Source organism: Pundamilia nyererei, unplaced genomic scaffold, assembly GCF_000239375.1.
Source record: "Pundamilia nyererei isolate P.nyererei 1_Seehausen unplaced genomic scaffold, PunNye1.0 scaffold00121, whole genome shotgun sequence".
Lineage (NCBI taxonomy): Eukaryota > Metazoa > Chordata > Actinopteri > Cichliformes > Cichlidae > Pundamilia > Pundamilia nyererei.
The window spans coordinates 542,112-558,461 of record NW_005187522.1 but is presented as its reverse complement, the minus strand read 5'-3'; the positions used below and the strand labels follow the sequence as shown (position 1 = coordinate 558,461).

The window sequence follows — 16,350 nt, the reverse complement described above, 5'->3', positions numbered from 1 at the left end:
GAATTGTCGCTCACTGGATGTTTTCTCTTTTTTGAACCATTCTCTATAAACCCTGATGGTTGTGTGGAGAAATCCCAGTGAATCAACAGTTTCTGAAATACTCATACTAGCCCGTCTGGCAGCAACAACATACCACATTCAAATTTACTTAAGTAGGGCCATACCAGTGAAACGCCCCTTTCTCTCAGTATAAAGTAGTTTAAGTGCACTACTTACTCTGAGATATCTCAGTATAAGAAGTGCAGTTTAAACAATGCGTCTTGTTTTTCTCTCCATGATAAAGAAAATCTGCTGTACATAATGAAGCAAATGTGTCAGCACAACTCTTTGGGCTTAAATTGTAAAAAGAAAAAGAAAAATCTAATTATGGGAAATGTTCTGCCCAAACTGTCATGTAAATAGAAATTACAGTTAAAGGTCCAAAATGTATTTATGTTTCCAATTGTGTTTCAGATTGAAGTCTCATTTTTTTAGATTGAGGCCATTTTTCGCATTACTGCCATTTGATTGGCTGACTACATATTTGCATTCACAAACAATGGCCTAATATACCTAATATATACCACATAAGTGACCAGTGGATGTTTGTATTATTGGGTCTATCTTACAATATAAAGCACTTTGAGGCGACTGTTGTTTGGGTTTAGTGATGCGTAAATAAAACTAAATCGACTTGAATTGTAAATATCTTATATAGTTACTTTAAACCTCAGCACCTCAAGCAAATCCCTAAAAGTGCCTTACAAAGGATTTTCACCCTGGTACAAATAATCTTTTACTCACAGTTAACAAGTAACTGTTCTTCACTTATAAGGACATCATTGAAGTGATTTGGAAACAGCCTGGTATTACCAGCAATCGAGTTACACATGTGCTCTGTGGGACACGAACCTACAACCTTTGTTAGCGCTGATACAGAAACTACATTTGCGAAACAGCTAAACATATCACGACTCTGCGTTATTTTATCTGTTTTGTGTTGTTTAACATCATGAATTGAGACCTATTTTGGCCACGTAAAAAATCATTATAGACTTGTAATGTTATAATTGTTGCAATGTCTGCTCCCCCACTGGCCACGTCTGTCATCACGTTTTTTAATCTCAATGACACTTTTGTTTTTAGCCCTTGATCCTCAGATGTGGTAGACTGGAATGAGATAATGTGAAAGACACGAAAGCACCGATGAGCTCGGGCACATAACCAAAGACATATTCAGGAACATCATGTAAGCATGATATCAGCAATTAACGAGTAACCGTGACTTAGACTAGTAACGGTATTGAGAGGATTCGGAGGACAGATGGTCAGGTTAAAAATGCGACTCTGGTGGGACTCGAACCCACAACCTTTGAATCACCTCTCAAGAGCTTGACTAGAAGTCCAATGCGCTATCCATTGCGCCACAGAGCCGGTTGGGAGAGTCCCCCTGGCGCAACATGACCTGACACGTTATACATACAGACATCAATTATACAGACTTTAAAAAGCTTTACTGTAGGATAACTCTACACACTTAAGCTAAATGTATTTACCTCTGTCAGCAGAGTTTCATCGAAGAGTTTCAAGTTGCGCTGTAGACTTCGGCTCGCGTTTTATCACTTTTGTGTGCAGCTGTTGTGCTTGTATTTGCTGTTCCGCTTTTTTAAACAAGTAAATAAATAAAAAGTCAAATAATTTAAATAATAAATTCAATATTAAATAAGTAAAATTGCATTTAAAAAAGTGAAAGAAAAGAAAAAAGGGGGTACTTCCGGTGTTCAAGCTTAACTGGTGGTCGTGCTGATCGGTGAAGAACCACAAAAGTAGTAGGTCCAGATATGTCTAGTCGTAGATTCGTCACATACATTGACACCTCTTGTTGTAAAAGGTTTGAATGACTAAAGTTTTGTAAGGTCGCTCATCCAAGTGACTTCTTCAGTCCCAACTGACTTTAGGTTTCCCCAATCTTATAAACAGCACATTTGCATAATGACTGAAACTAGCACCACTGAAGGAACAATGGGCTAGGAGGTCAGTTAATTGATCATTAATATGTAAATTCTCATGACCATTGATCAACCTAAAGTCAGCTGAGACTAAAGTAGTCACTTGGATGAGTGACGAAACGGCTCTCCTACTGAAAAGCTTTTGGGGATTTACCTACCTGGATGACTGAGCATGCATCAAGATATTCTCATTGTTGTATCTACTCTGTGTGGTAAAATATAATTAATCCAATTAATTTCTGATGCACTCTTGGCCATATTTCTCTTGAAAAAGACATTTAGGAGTCTCAATTACACTTTATTCCAGCATAAATAATAATATGTAAAAGTGACTTACAGCTTCTTTGTTGTGACAGGAATGTTCTTTCAGGCTCAAAATTACTTGATACCATTGATGAGAGACGTGTTTGAGATATGTCTCTCATGAATGGATTATAGGCCAACAATTTAAATATCAGAAATCATTTTTTAGCAGATAATCTTGCCTTGGTCACCTGAGAGAGGGTGTAGGATATTGAAAGACCCCAAATCCCTGATGACCCCGGGCAGATCCCCAAAGATGTATTTAGAACAGCAATGTGCGTGTGTATCTGCATGAACTGGTGATTTTATTTATTTGTTGTTAATTAACTTATTACATATAAATTATTTTTGGTAAGCCACATTTTTAATCCAGTCAAACATTACACACACTGGTAGCCCTGGGCTATTTTTCGTGGATTCTCTGCGAGAGGAACATATGGAATAACACCACTTAACGCGATCACCAGTTAAACTGTAACACCGGAAGTAGTTAGCAATAAGCAACAGTTAGCTTTGCGTTTGATGTTGTGATTTAAGGTCGCCGGAAAGCAAAATGTCGGAGCAAACGATAACTATGACAGTCGCATACGGTAATAAGATTTCGGCTTTAAACTACACCATAATCACCACAAAATATAAGTAAAAATTGGGTTTTGTTGTGGCTAAAGCTAGCTAGAAACGGCTCAGCTTCTGTAGCTCTTCTCCACAGACTGTGTGGTTATGTAGCTTTAACTTGAATCCCGCTGGTTATGTGTTGTTCTTCAATAACAAATTAAATATATAAACTACTGTAAATATCAGCATTTATTAAACACGTTTATGAAGAATTGTGTAGCTGTTGTAATTAGTTTCGTTTGAAGACACTTTACAGCACATTTGGGAAACAGGAGGGCTGCTGAGAGAAATTGTATTGTTGCCAATCGCTTGTTAAATGTTTTGTAATTATTTTTCCTCACACGATAGTGAAACAAAATTTTGCAACCCATCGTTAAAAATTGAACCAAACGTGCGCGATAGTTTCCGAGATATGCCGCATGTTCTGTAATTGGATGGGTGCAAATACTTTTAAAGACTTTTTTTATTATTGTTTTTTTAATCCTGGTAGGTGACATTTACTTTCTGAATAACACCGATAGAAGACAAAAGGGTGACAATGATAACTCCCAATCCTTAATAGCTTGAGAGCTGTGTAATATTTATTTATTTTCCTATTTCAGGATCCTCTAAGCACAGCATCACGCTAACAGGACATGAGGATGGAAAAGGACCCACTGTTAAAGACCTGTCAGATGCTCTCGCTCAAGCCACCGGAGTCCCACCTGCCTCTCAGAAACTTATCTTTAAAGGTAGCCTTTTAGTCTTCCTTTTTTTACACACTCAAATGAGGCCTAATGTAAAATATCAGGTTTTAAAGTTGTCTTTTTTAATTTTAGGGAAGTCGCTGAAAGACATGGAAGAGAGCCTTTCCAGCTATGGAATAAAAGAAGGCTGCAAACTCATGATGATTGGAAAGAGGGTAAAGCACATTTATACATGTGCTACATCTCTGGTGCCTGAATATGTGCATTTGCAAAACACTGTGATAATCTCTAAACAGAACAGCCCAGAGGAAGAAGCTGAACTGAGGAAACTCAAAGACATTGAGAAATGTGTGGAGCAGATGGCCAAGAAGCTGGAGAAGGTAGATGGGGAGTTGACTGGACTGAAAAATGTAAGCAATCATAGGTCTTTTTGTTTTTTGATAATATATAGGAAAATAAATAAATATTACACAGCTCTCTTTTGTCCCATCTTCTAATGTATTATTGTCACCCCTATCCTATCCTATCCTATCACAGGGCTTTCTCGCCAAAGATCTCCAGGCAGAGGCCTTGGGTAAACTAGACCACAGAGTAAAAATAGCAGCTGAGCAGTTCATGAAGATCTTGGAGGAGATAGATGCTATGGTAATGCTATTTTAAGCGTAAGCATCTGTTTTGAGTGTCTGCTTTAATCGTGTGTGTCATGTATAGCAAACCATCAAATTGCTCCTCTTTTAACAGAGTGTTCCAGAAAATTTCAATGACTGCAGAATGAAGAAAAAAGGACTAATAAAAACAGTGCAGGTTAGTGTTTGTTTTTCCCTCTGACAAAACAATCATGCTTTATTTGAAAACTATTGAGAATCAAAATAAGTCTGATCTTTACCATATGTCCACAGGATTTCCTCGCCCAGTGCGACAAAATCGAGGCTTGTATATCAGACCATCTATCAAAGATCCAGTCAAAAAACCTGGCTTTGGCAGAATAGTGCAGTCTCTTTAGTCACTTATTCTATACATTGCTCTGTGAGCAATGGCAAAGTGTGCAGAAAGCTTCACGTGTGAAGCAGATCCTGGTTTATTTATTGCTGGTGTGAAGCAAATGATCAAGTGGAAAGAAGGATGCTGGTTATCAGATGTTGGATACGTAACACAAGCAAATCCTCCTGGTTCGAGACAGATGCAAAGTGCCGACTGAGAAACTTTAACCATGAACTTGCAGGAAATGGATCACATGCCATTTTAATTAGCTAAAAGAGCTGTCAATGCCAAATATCTTAAAATGCCCCGTTTGTTGCCCTGTATGTCTAAAACATAATGCGTTTTGTTCCTCATTGTGCACAAGCTGCAGTGGATGATTTATGATCAGAAATATATAGACACTGTTTAATTGGGGAAGTTCCAAAAGGCAATATCCACTCAGGATAGTGGATTGTTCCCATTGGGCCACAAGAGCCTTATTATGTTGTGTGATAAACATTTATTGCCCTTATGGGTCTGAATGGGTCACTGTTCCCTGGCTTTTACCTGCCATGCTGTCTTTTGAGAACAAGCAATCAACTAGCGACCTTGTACAAGGCGTACCCTGCCTCCCACCCCCCATGACCATGAATTGTGAAAAGTGGTTAAGAAAACTGATGAGTGGATTTTCCAATATGAGTCTGGCACTTGTGAGACTGGCAAATTTTCTTCATCATATGTGATAAGCAAAATTTATTTGGGTTTTAAACTGATTGGCCCAGAGCAATAACAGCAAAATTAAAACTCCACTGCAGGAGTGTCCATATATCGCAATCGCATGTACTATATTCAACATCAAGAATCCTAAGAAATCAAGCACCTAAATCCAGTGGCTGATCCTGAGTGTTCATGTATCTTTGAATCTTGTGCTAAGACTGATGCATCACATCGAATTCTTTGGTTTTAAAATAAAACTTTAAAAAAAATAAAGAGCACTGGTGATTCTTCTCAGAATACATTTTAATCTCCACGCTTATTCTATAAAATACAGCTGATTCATTTGCAATAACAGACATCTGGTGTCAGTTTATTTCCAGCTTTATCCGTGGGGGTCTTTTTATACATCTCCACTAGCTTATAGAGACCCCTTAGTAGTGTTATGACAGATGTGCAAACAAGCTTTCAAAGTAGGATTGGTTGGAGGGACCCAGAGGTCCAAAAAGCAGCTTAAACAAATGAGCTTCATTTGTTGGTAAAGTAGACCACAGTAAAGCTTTGTCATGAGCCAAATTACAGGACATAGCTTTCCTAACTTGAATGGAAACTCATTAAACATAGACATGGAGTAAAGAATGAACCCACTAGTCATCCTTATCCTTTGCACCGTGTTTCAGAATACGTGTGAATGCTACATAGTTGAAATTTCCTTTTTTATCAATGGGCGCCTCGCGGAAGAGCTCGTCCACTTCTTCATCTGTAAACCTGTCACCCATAGTGGTGAGCAGCTCCCGCAGGCACTCCTCCTGAATCACACCTGTGTGAAGAAACAGTTTCACTCTTGCAGGTGCTTCCTGATGTTAGCACTGAGCAGATATCTTCAAATTAAGCACTTACTACAAAACAATGTCTCTACATGCCAGAGTCTGAGACAAATTCACATAAAAAGATGCGAAACTTAAACAGTTGAACACATCAGCTCACCTGTGCCCTCCTCGTCGAAACAGGCGAAAGCGTTACGGATCACTTCCTCTGGATCTGTGCCGTTCAGCTTCTCTCCGAACATCGTCAGGAACATGGTGAAGTTGATTGGGCCAGGTGCTTCATTCATCATGGCCTCCAGGTACTCATCTGTGGGGTTCTTACCTGGGAAAAAGCTCAAGGTCAGAGTGACTCTAACCTGCTAACCACATTTAATGGTTTGTTTTTAGAAAAAGATTGAAATCTTTTAACTTCTGAATACGAGCCCCAAATAATGCAGTTTTAACTCCATAAGACGTTATCACTAACTAAATATGTGTAAATAAATCAAGTTTACCTAATGAGGCCAGCATGTCATGAAGGTCTTCTTTGTCGATGAAGCCGTCCCTGTTTTGATCGATCATGTTGAAAGCCTCTTTGAACTCCTGGATTTGAGACTGATCAAACATGGCAAACACATTGGAGGTGGCACGCTGAGGACGCTTTTTGGTGTTCTTTCCCTTGGCCCTTTTGCTTGACATGTTGGCAGGTTGTTAGTCCCTCTCCTGTAATACAGGAGCATGAAAGTTGTCAGCTTGGATCAAGCAACACGTTCAAATGAAAGATTCATTCACATTTTTTTCTTATCTTGACTTCATTACTGACGCTCTCCATCTGGTGAAAGTTCCTTGGTTACACTGGCTATTAAGTGTCTTTAGATTATTTACTGTGCAAGCTATGAACTGGAAGGTTAATGTAGGTGAGTTCAGGCAATGCATTTAATACTAATGAAAACTTATTAACATGGTTACAAGATGTTGGTAATTCAATTTAAAGTCAATTTGGTTGACACTACTATCACATTGTCATATAGCCTCCTAATTTGCCTTTTTTTTAAAAGCAGCTAAATATTATACACTCAGTGGCCACTTTGTTAGGTACAACTTTACATTAACACAAGTACGTAGTCAACAAGAACATCATGTGCCACCAACTCAGTGCAGTCTCTTAACAAAGCAGACTAGGTTAGGAATGTCAAATATAGTTCAAACTGAGCGTGGGGGGGGGGCATTGTGACATTGGTGCCAGATGAGATGATGTACTCGGATTTTCCCCACACAACCATTTCTGTGGTTTACAGAGAACACTCTGAAAAAGAGAAAATATCCAGTGAGCAGCAGTTCTTTGGGTGAAAATGCCTTGTTATTGCCAGAGGTCACAGGACAATGAACAGACTGCTTCAAGATCAAAGGGAAACAACGGTAACTAAAATATCCACTTGTTACAACCAAAATAATCTGAACACACAATGCATTGAACCTTGAAGCAGATTGACTACAGCAGAAGAATGGACTTCTAGTGCCACTCCTGAACAAGTTACACACTGACTCACTAAAACTCTAGAAGACTGGAAAAATCTTCCCTTTTCTGATGAGTCTAGTTTTCTGCTGTGGCTTTTAAATGGCAGGGTCAGAATTTGACATTAACAAGCATGGATCTATCCTGCCTTGTATCAACAGCTCAGGCTGATGGTCGCAGTGTATTGATGTGGTGGATATTTTCTTGGCACACTTTGGGCTCCTTAGTACTACCTGAGCTTCATTCAAAAGCCACACCCGATCTATTGTTGCTGATCAGGTCCACCCCTTTACCGACACAGTTTTCCCATCTTCCGATCTTTTTTTTTATCTTTGTTTTGACATCATGGATGTGCACCAGAAAAAAAATTGTGATGGCATCCTGTCTATATGGATCAGCATATCTGAGAAATTCTGTAAGCACCTTATTCAATTTATGCCTTGAAGATTTAAACGAATTATGACAAAAGGGGGTCCAATCCAGTAATGGGTGAACCTAACTAAAGAGTCTGACGAGTTTAGCTCAGTCTATGATCACTTACAACGGATATATGCACTCGGTACTTGTTTTGTGATACGAAAGCACTTAAGTTGTCATTTGTTTACTGGATATTTATGTTATTAGATCAATATAATTTCAAATTATGCTCACCTGTCACGCAATAACATAACAATAACGCAAATATAGGTATTGACATGTTGTTTACATCACTCATATTTGAGCTGTAGCACACACGCACTACATAGCGCAATGCAGGAATCACACAAAATGCGAAGAAAACCCCTTAATTATTTGCCAGCTTTGCCAGCTAGCCCCTTGCTGACCTAAATAACTGACTGACCAGGCTAGCCTTAGCGAGCTAGCAGAGATTTATTCACAAGAAAAAAACGAGTCCTTAGTCCTCAAACTCTGCAGCTTCATAAACATAAAATAAATCGCCTACCTTAGAAAAAACGTATAATTTCTAGGCCCAAAAAGCTGCACACACAGCTACCACAGCATCCACAAGCTGATGAAGAGGAACATCAATGTTTTATTTCCTCTTGCCTAAACTGACCAATGAGAGTGAAGTTGGAAGAAACCAACAGTCTGGAATATTCCACGCCTTGGTTTTGTTTACGTCCCTCTCCTCATCTTGTTTTGGATGAAATGACCTACGTACTGCTTGTGGTAATAATAAATCCATGATTTATACACTGATACGATTATAAGTACAGCCTTAATTGAATCATGTTTTTTATTTGTCCGGACGACTAATAATGTAGTCAACATATGTCACCACTAGGTGGCAGCAATTACTTGCATGTCCAAGACGTTTGTTTGAATTAGCCAAAATGGTTAATGAGTCTTTGTTTTCAATATTTAATAAGGAAGTTGAACCACTAAATATTTTTTTGCGCAGCGGAATAATAACGGATCGATTTCAAACAAATAAGCTAAACTATAATCTAAGGGAAAGTGAAGTTTAAAACTTAACAGCATTGGTGTTAAATTTGGTCGGTGGACGATATGATTGTACTAGGTTAGCAGGTTTTTGTTTTTTAAGACTGAGAACCCGTCCTCTATTGTATTTTCTTTTATCAGTGGCATTTTTTCTTCTTCTTTTTTCCGTTTGTGGTGCAGTTCATATGCCTTTTATTACAGTGAACTGGGTGAAACCACTGGAGTCCTGCATATGCCCCTGAAGTACAGTACACAGCGGAGGGCCAGGCCAAAAAGAAGCTCCTCAGCTCAGCTGGCCTGTCTCATGGTCTCATGGTCTAAATTTAAAGCTGCCCCAGCCTTAAAAGGTCCTGATGGTGTCTTGCGCATTCTGCCGAGTGGCAGCATTATTTTTGTTCTGTGGACTGCCGCCCTGTCCACTGCCCCTCACCCTGCTGCTTTGCCTGGATCTCAACTTGCTTTAGCTACTTCTGGATTAACACACATTTTCTCTTATTTTCAGCGATTGTGGATTTTTAATTTGTGGTGAGTGAGTGTGCATATTTTCTTAAATAAGCTGAATTACTTATGTACTCTGGTTATCATTTAAAACCATGACTCCATAAGGCCCTAGGCCGGCTTCCACTGTATGATTATGATTATTTATTTTTTACTTAGTTTGTTTATAAATGTGTTTTAATTAATCAGTTTTATTACATAGCCTACTAACAGGGTTTTGTTCATTTTGAGAACTAGTGCTCTGGTATATTAGCCTGCATGTGTCATTGTAGTGAAGTGTCATCCTAATCTTCCAATTAACACCAGCCTTACCTTACAAAACTTTACGTTTTTATGACCTGGACTTGTTAAAATGTTTTTAATGCATTCTGTGCCTTCATGGCTTACAGTCCAGTTCAGTGTGTAACTCTGGATGGCTTAATCTGCTTGTAGTAGATGTTGCTCAAGCACATAAAAAGGAGAAAATAGTTTTGTGTAATTTGGGAGAAACTGCAGATCATATAGTTACTGTTGCCTGCCTCCCAGCTGGAGCTGCTCTTCTTTTTAACCCGAGCCATATCTAAAATAACTTAAGTGGCCTCACATGGGGAAAGGTCAGCTGGATGATATTATTATTATTATTATTATTATTATTATTATTATTAGACAAAATATCAATATTTCATTCATTCCAATCTGCTTTATGTTGTCTTACAATAAACATAAAACCTTTGAAGTTGGACTTTTATTTTGAAGAAACAACCATCTAGGCTTTAGGAATTTGCCATTGTCACAATATTCTGACATTTTATAACTCGGATATGTGAATAACTAAATAACCCTCAATTAAGCAAGTACTGAACATAGATATTTGGTAGCTTAATTACACAAAACCTGCAAAATCAGTAAGTATATTTTAACTTGTTCTTGCCATCTGTCCACGCTTGGTGTCCAGTTCATCACAAAACATTTAAAAAGCCCACTGCAGGAAATGATCTGACTGTAAATTTACATATTATTGTTCAAGACTTCCTTCCGTCTTCTTCCTCCCTCCACCCTAAGCGGTCACGACAGATGGCTTTTAACAGGTTTCTTCCTGTTAAAAGGGAGTTTTTCTTTCCCACTGTCGCCAAAGCACTTGGTCAAAGGGGTAATATGATTGTTAGGGTTTTCTCTGTTGTAGGGTCTTCACTTTGCCTTGAGGCAACTGTTGCTGTGATTTCACAGTACATGAATAAAGTTGAATTAAATTGAATTGAAAAATCATCAAAGCCACCAGTTTATCACCTGCTGCTTCATTTAACACAAAAGTAGATCTTAACCAGAGCTAACACATAAGCTGCTTGCCCAAAACAAACAAACAAAAAATCACAATAACAAGTTTAAAAACATATTTTTAACAAGCAACCAATTCTCTTATCCCTTAATCCCTGCTCCTACTACCTTATTACCGGCCTCTGCACTAGACTAACCTCCAGTAGAGAAACCAGTCTTTAATAATAACAGTCAGATTGATTCACAGAGCGGGTAAAGTAAAGGACAGTCATTATAAGTTGGCGGAGTGGCCGTCAGGATGTCAGCATCATTACAAGTGACGCAGAAGCTGCAGCATCAGCATCAACATCAACATGAGGAGAAGCAGCAGCAGCATCTCTATGAGAGCAGCTATTACCTGAGCAGCAAGTCGTCTGTTAGCAAGCAGTCATTCTCAACTTTCAAGACCACCAGCCATCGGTAAGAGGATTAGAGTGAAGGGGTTGCAGAGTCCAAGGTTGTAACCTGCCACTCCTAGTACTTCAGAAATGATGAATGTTCCCCTTCAAATATTCAGCATTGTGCTTGTGGTCTGAAGTGGGTTTAGCAGCAGGAAGGAGAGTGCGTGCATACCAAAAAGGGTTTTCATCGAGAGCAGGTGCTTTTTTATGCTATAATTTATTAATTGATTTTCTTTTTTACGGTAATAGATTTTAAAAAAAGAAAATATAGCACTTTTTAATGTTAACATACTGTTGTAGCATGGCCTTTAAAGTTTTAAAGTGTGTTAAATGGTAAATCATGAGGGTGACAACGTATTTTCCTTCCAGCTCTTTCTCTACATACGGTAGGTTTAATCAGGAATTAGACATTTAATCAGCTATGAAGGAAAAAATACTTTGTAATAGTTGTTCAAATAGGAAAAGCTGGAGAAGTGTGTAAGTACAAGTACAAGAAAGCAATAGGGTTCAGGTCCTGGAGTCTTGGCGTAATAGCATGGGGACCATTACACATGGCTGCCAGGTAAACAGAAGGATAGATGTAAAACAACAGCCACTCTCCCTTGTTTTTTTATAGCTCAGATTTGTGAACTGACTTTTATTTTAAATCTCATCTCTAAGTGTCAGAGCAGACATGTCAATATCGAACTTCCTAAATTGTCCAGTTATATGAGAGTAATCCACTTATAAAGTCTATATCTTAAAGTAATGTTTCTAAGTTCGTATCCAAAGGCTTTTTCTCATGTGTTTGTGTTTATACATGAGTTTTGTTGCTATAAGAACATCTATTTAAGGAGGCAGGTGCATAGGAGAGGGACAAACTGATCCAATGTTTGACACAGACTCCCACACACTATCTAACTTGGACAAACTCTATTTATTTGTGATGCTTTGGCGCTAGACCTTCATGAGGCATTTTGCCAGCAAATAAATGTACTTTTGCAAGTTAAACATTGTGGGAGAATGTTTGCAATGTTGGATCAGTCTGTAATGTTTAAACAAAATAATTTCCACTGTGTTAGAGCTGATATATTGACATACTTTTATCTATTAACCCACTGAAGTAATACAGAAAAACAGTGAATGCAACAATACAACAACAGTATTACAATACAACAACATTGCTAAGACATTTATTTCTTCAATGAAATAATTTCTTTTCTTCTGTTCATTTGTTTTCTGTTCTGTTAAATTGCACATTATTGTTATTAGGCCACAAGCTGAATAAAATATGCAATTTAAGGATTTCAATTTGATCAAAAAGGTTAATAATGGCAAAAGGTTTACAGCCTTACCTTGACATCTTTAAAACTACACATTAGTGAATATTGTAAGGAATTTAAATAAAGCCTGACTGATTTATTGACAGGTCGATACTATTGGACAATGATAACTGTCTGCTGCTCTGTCAGCATCACCATTTATAATGACTGACAAATAAACATTTAAAAAAGGGAAAGAAGATCGGAGAAACACCCTTCAGCCAGATTTGAGTGTTGATGTTGCAGTGTTTCTCCACCAGAGGGCACTCTGCAACTTCTGTTAAGGCAAGTCTTTCAAATCCCTTAAACACAACCAGCCTACGTAAATAACTACACCTATCAAATCCTGGAAAATCTGCATATGTTTCATGTGTCTGAAAAAAAAGAATTAGCCAATGTATCGGTATTCCTCCTAATTAGAAATATATCAGTCAGGTTCTATTTTTAAGCCAGTGATTTTTCTTGGGCTTGTTTTTGTTTATCTTTTGTCTCTGAAATTTATGAACATGCACCTTCCCGTACCAACATGCAGTATGGTTAGCATTTCTTTGTCATTTAAGCTGTGGTGCTCAGTGTACATGCTGGAGCTGGGATAACTTTCTAAATGAGGTCAAGGAAAGAATTTCAGCTGTAGTGAAGGGCTGCCAGTTATATTCCTGGACAGCCAAGCTATTTTTGAAGATGCGACATGAGCTTGTTGCCTATAAGCCAACTGTAAAGACATTGTAAAGAAGTGATGATATTGTAGCTGGTTGCAGGCTGGCTTTCACAGTAGTCTGATAGGTATTAACTCGTGGGCCAGTAGTACAGCATAGCTGTTGTTGATTTTAAGCATCTGTGTCTTGTTTATTTACTAAAAAAAATAAATCAATTTGTACTTTACTGATTCTGATTTTCAGACTCACATTCTGTAGCTTGTCAGTCGGAAAAGAAGTGCTCTTTTTCAGCCATCAAACTTTATTACCTTTGACTTTGTTTCACACTGAAGCAGGCATCCTCTCAGCTCACCTGGTGAGTCAGCAATAGAAATAACTTCCTGACATTACAGCATCTTTTGTGAGACTCCCTCCATCTGTCTGTCTCTGCTGTGCATTGAGCACCTTCCACAGATTGTGTCCTGCTTCACCAGTACATAACAGACTTCATCAAAGCCACGCGTTCCTGCTTCCTTTTCATGCCAAATGGATAGACTAGCGCTGACTTGGCAGAGATCATGAGTGAGAGTGAGGCTTTAAAACAAGTCTTATGTACAGCAGTCCCAGTTCCATTAAAAAAAAGCCTTCTGACAATAGTGAGGACTAAGAGGCTAATGAAACAGACTGTAAATGGGTCAGGATCTTAGGGAGCGGACCGGAATACATCTTCCTCTCTGAGTAACTGGACTATAGCACCAGCTGAATATGTCTTTATGTAACCACCATATTTATTTAAATGTTTAGTTTTGAGTGAAACATCAGAAACATCAAAAACAAGCACAATATCGCCCTTCTGTCTTTGTCAAAATCCTGGTGTGTTTCTATTGTAATGTGATTCTTAATATTTTCCACCAAGAATATTTTTGCATTGGTTGTAACTGGGTAAAGAAAACTTTATAAAAGTTTGTGTGATTGGAAGAAAAGACTGAGAACCACATTTACTATTATTGTTTGTTTGTTCCAAGAAAACAAGCGGATGCAGAAGTCTGATTCTGGCTCAGGTTGTTTCTCTGGCACTCAGCTAACTGGCATTTTATTTCTTCTGAAGATGAAAATTATTATTTTTTTCTTTGAAAAAAGCCAAGGAATCTTCCACAATCACTCAGCACATCATTATTTAATAAAATAATAATAAAAAATAAAAAAAATCACGCAATTTATTTGGAGCTACACTGTTGCTTCAGTAAGATCAATTATGCCTTTTACCTCTTAGCAAGAAGATCTCTGTGAAGACAGAGAAGGGGCAGGAGGTGGTTAAACTGAGCCCACTACCCAAGAGAGCCAAACGCACCTACCTGGCAATGGACAAGGACAAAGAAGTTATCGGCTATGTTATTCCGGTGTTTAGAGCCAAGTGAGTATGCAATCTGAGTTTGTGGATATTTCTTAGCAAGTAATCAGTATAATTTCTGAGATTCATAGTGTCCTCTCTGTTCTCACATCTTGGTTGGTTTGTATCGTTCTAGTCATGATGTAGTTCGGGGCTTAATGGAGGCCCAGGAGGAGGAGGTCACAGAGGAGGGCATCAACTATGTGGCCATGAGGAACCTGTTTGTCAGGGAGGCCAGGGAGGCCATGGAGGTGAAAGTGGAGAAGAAAACCAGGTCAAAGCATGTCAGGGAATCTGCTGAACGCCTGGAAATGAGCAGGACGGTAAATCCTTTCCATAGTTTTGTGAATGCAAAGGTTTAACCATTTTCACATGACCCATACAGGCATTGATGGGCTTCATATCACACACTCCCGCTACAGATGGAGGAATGGTCGGAGTTCCGTAAGAAAATGAACCCAGACAGCCTGACACACCGCCCAGAGTTCATTGTCAAGCCCCGTGGACAGACTGTTTGGGAGGGCAAGGATGTCAAGTTGCACTGCACCGTGGCTGGATGGCCCAAACCCAGGATTGCCTGGTACGTTCCAGGTTTATAAGTTCCCTTCTTCTCTGAGTCACAAAAAAAGAGGCTGATGAAAACAGTCTGTCATGCGTGTGTCATAGAGAAGTTTCCATCCAACACGTCAGTCGAGTTTATTTTCCACAGTTGCCACATAAACACCTACATGCACCATGGCAATTAAAAACTCTGAAGACAAGAGTAAAAGTAAACGTTGGTTTTCTGCTGCTTTTAAGGTATAAAAACAACGTCCTCATCGATGCCAAAGCCCACTCCGAGAAGTACACAGCTGAGAGCAATTACAACATGCACTCTCTGGAGATCAAGAAGTAGGTAATCATTCAGCTGGCCTCTGAATTAACAGCACACACCCAAGATAAACGGTATTAGTGTTTGTTTGTTTTTTGCAGCGCTGAATCTATTCATGCCGTTAATAGTTAATCGTGCACCAACATTTTGTTTCCAGCTGTGGTTTCTTCGACACTGCTAAGTATCATATCTCTGCCCTCAATGTGAAAGGGGAAGCTTCTGCTGTGGCCTCTGTGGTTGTGAAAAGTAGGTAACTCGTTTAATGTTCTTTTCCACATGTCCCTCTCTGCAGCAGCTCTAGTCGATTTCAGTTAGCGGTCAAAGTTCAAAGTAGAGGTTTAAAACTCAGCAGTGTCCTACAGTTGTGCAATGAGTATGTTTCAGGAGACAAATCCCTCCAACTCGCGGACCACAGGAAGGTCTTAAAGCTCATTCACAAGCGTCAAAGGGGCATTTCACCCCTCTGGCCTGTAGGTCTATTTTTTCATCTGTACTCTTGTGTTGAGTTGCCAGTTTTGGTAGCTTTCCGCCAAAAAGATGTCTGCCTTCTCCTGAGTGTAAAGATAGTAGCCAACACTTTTGGAAGAGCCAAAAATTACATTTGAATTCAGCAGCAGTTTTGTTTCCCAGTAGTCTGCTGCTCAAAATCTACAAACCTCGTTAGGGGAAGTTTTAAACGGCCGCTATTTTCTTTTTACCAAACTACACATGCCAACCGTGTCACTGAAAAATGAAGTGCACATTTACCCATGAGAGGAAACATAAATGTTGTCCCTCTTCATCTGAGCTGTAATGTTAATTAGCTGCACACCTCTTTTGTTGAGCAGGTATTGACAGGATGACGGCTCTCGCTGTGGTTCACTAGAGACTCAAAGCTTAAGAAATGGCTCTGTAACCCTTTCCAGAGAGACAGATGTCAGTGATGTTTTA

The 16,350-nt window shown here is 38.9% G+C and overlaps 3 protein-coding genes and 1 non-coding gene across 4 annotated transcripts in view; 2 read left to right on the top strand and 2 right to left on the bottom strand.

The window, feature by feature from the left end:
• Nucleotides 1-1,321: 1,321 nt before the first annotated feature.
• trnar-ucu (transfer RNA arginine (anticodon UCU)) lies at nt 1,322-1,413 on the bottom strand. The gene is given in 2 exon segments: nt 1,322-1,357; nt 1,377-1,413. It is a non-coding gene; the product is annotated as a tRNA-Arg (tRNA).
• A 1,340-nt stretch (nt 1,414-2,753) lies between these two features.
• bag1 (BCL2 associated athanogene 1) lies at nt 2,754-5,129 on the top strand. Its single transcript, XM_005742504.1, has 7 exons — nt 2,754-2,881; nt 3,509-3,637; nt 3,725-3,807; nt 3,889-4,002; nt 4,130-4,237; nt 4,334-4,396; nt 4,492-5,129. Exons 1-7 carry the CDS (start codon nt 2,845-2,847, stop codon nt 4,579-4,581), a joined length of 624 nt encoding a protein of 207 aa, XP_005742561.1. The 5' UTR covers nt 2,754-2,844; the 3' UTR covers nt 4,582-5,129.
• A 425-nt stretch (nt 5,130-5,554) lies between these two features.
• On the bottom strand, nt 5,555-8,665 carry LOC102211049 (myosin regulatory light polypeptide 9-like). Its single transcript, XM_005742503.1, has 4 exons — nt 8,532-8,665; nt 6,588-6,795; nt 6,254-6,415; nt 5,555-6,086 (listed from the first exon to the last, which is right to left on the bottom strand). Exons 2-4 carry the CDS (start codon nt 6,769-6,771, stop codon nt 5,914-5,916), a joined length of 519 nt encoding a protein of 172 aa, XP_005742560.1. The 5' UTR covers nt 6,772-6,795; nt 8,532-8,665; the 3' UTR covers nt 5,555-5,913.
• A 732-nt stretch (nt 8,666-9,397) lies between these two features.
• Nucleotides 9,398-16,350, top strand: part of myom1a (myomesin 1a (skelemin)) — a 22,958-nt gene continuing 16,005 nt past the window's right edge. The window contains exons 1-7 of the mRNA XM_005742502.2: nt 9,398-9,556; nt 11,031-11,242; nt 14,433-14,573; nt 14,686-14,872; nt 14,972-15,129; nt 15,348-15,440; nt 15,578-15,666. Coding sequence (XP_005742559.1) covers nt 11,082-11,242; nt 14,433-14,573; nt 14,686-14,872; nt 14,972-15,129; nt 15,348-15,440; nt 15,578-15,666 — 829 coding nt within the window. The 5' untranslated portion in view covers nt 9,398-9,556; nt 11,031-11,081. The remainder of the gene's footprint in view (nt 9,557-11,030; nt 11,243-14,432; nt 14,574-14,685; nt 14,873-14,971; nt 15,130-15,347; nt 15,441-15,577; nt 15,667-16,350) is intronic.

Excerpts from the sequence above, each read along its gene's own strand:
- bag1 (XM_005742504.1), top strand. The coding sequence starts at position 2,845 with ATGTCGGAGCAAACGATAACTATGACAGTCGCATACG. Across the intron at positions 3,638-3,724 it reads TCAGAAACTTATCTTTAAAG|GGAAGTCGCTGAAAGACATG; the intron begins GTAGCCTTTTAG and ends TTTTAATTTTAG. Across the intron at positions 4,238-4,333 it reads TGGAGGAGATAGATGCTATG|AGTGTTCCAGAAAATTTCAA; the intron begins GTAATGCTATTT and ends CTCTTTTAACAG.
- LOC102211049 (XM_005742503.1), bottom strand. The coding sequence starts at position 6,771 with ATGTCAAGCAAAAGGGCCAAGGGAAAGAACACCAAAAAGCGTCCTCAG. Across the intron at positions 6,416-6,587 it reads TGACATGCTGGCCTCATTAG|GTAAGAACCCCACAGATGAG; the intron begins GTAAACTTGATT and ends GCTTTTTCCCAG. Across the intron at positions 6,087-6,253 it reads TTTCGACGAGGAGGGCACAG|GTGTGATTCAGGAGGAGTGC; the intron begins GTGAGCTGATGT and ends TTCTTCACACAG.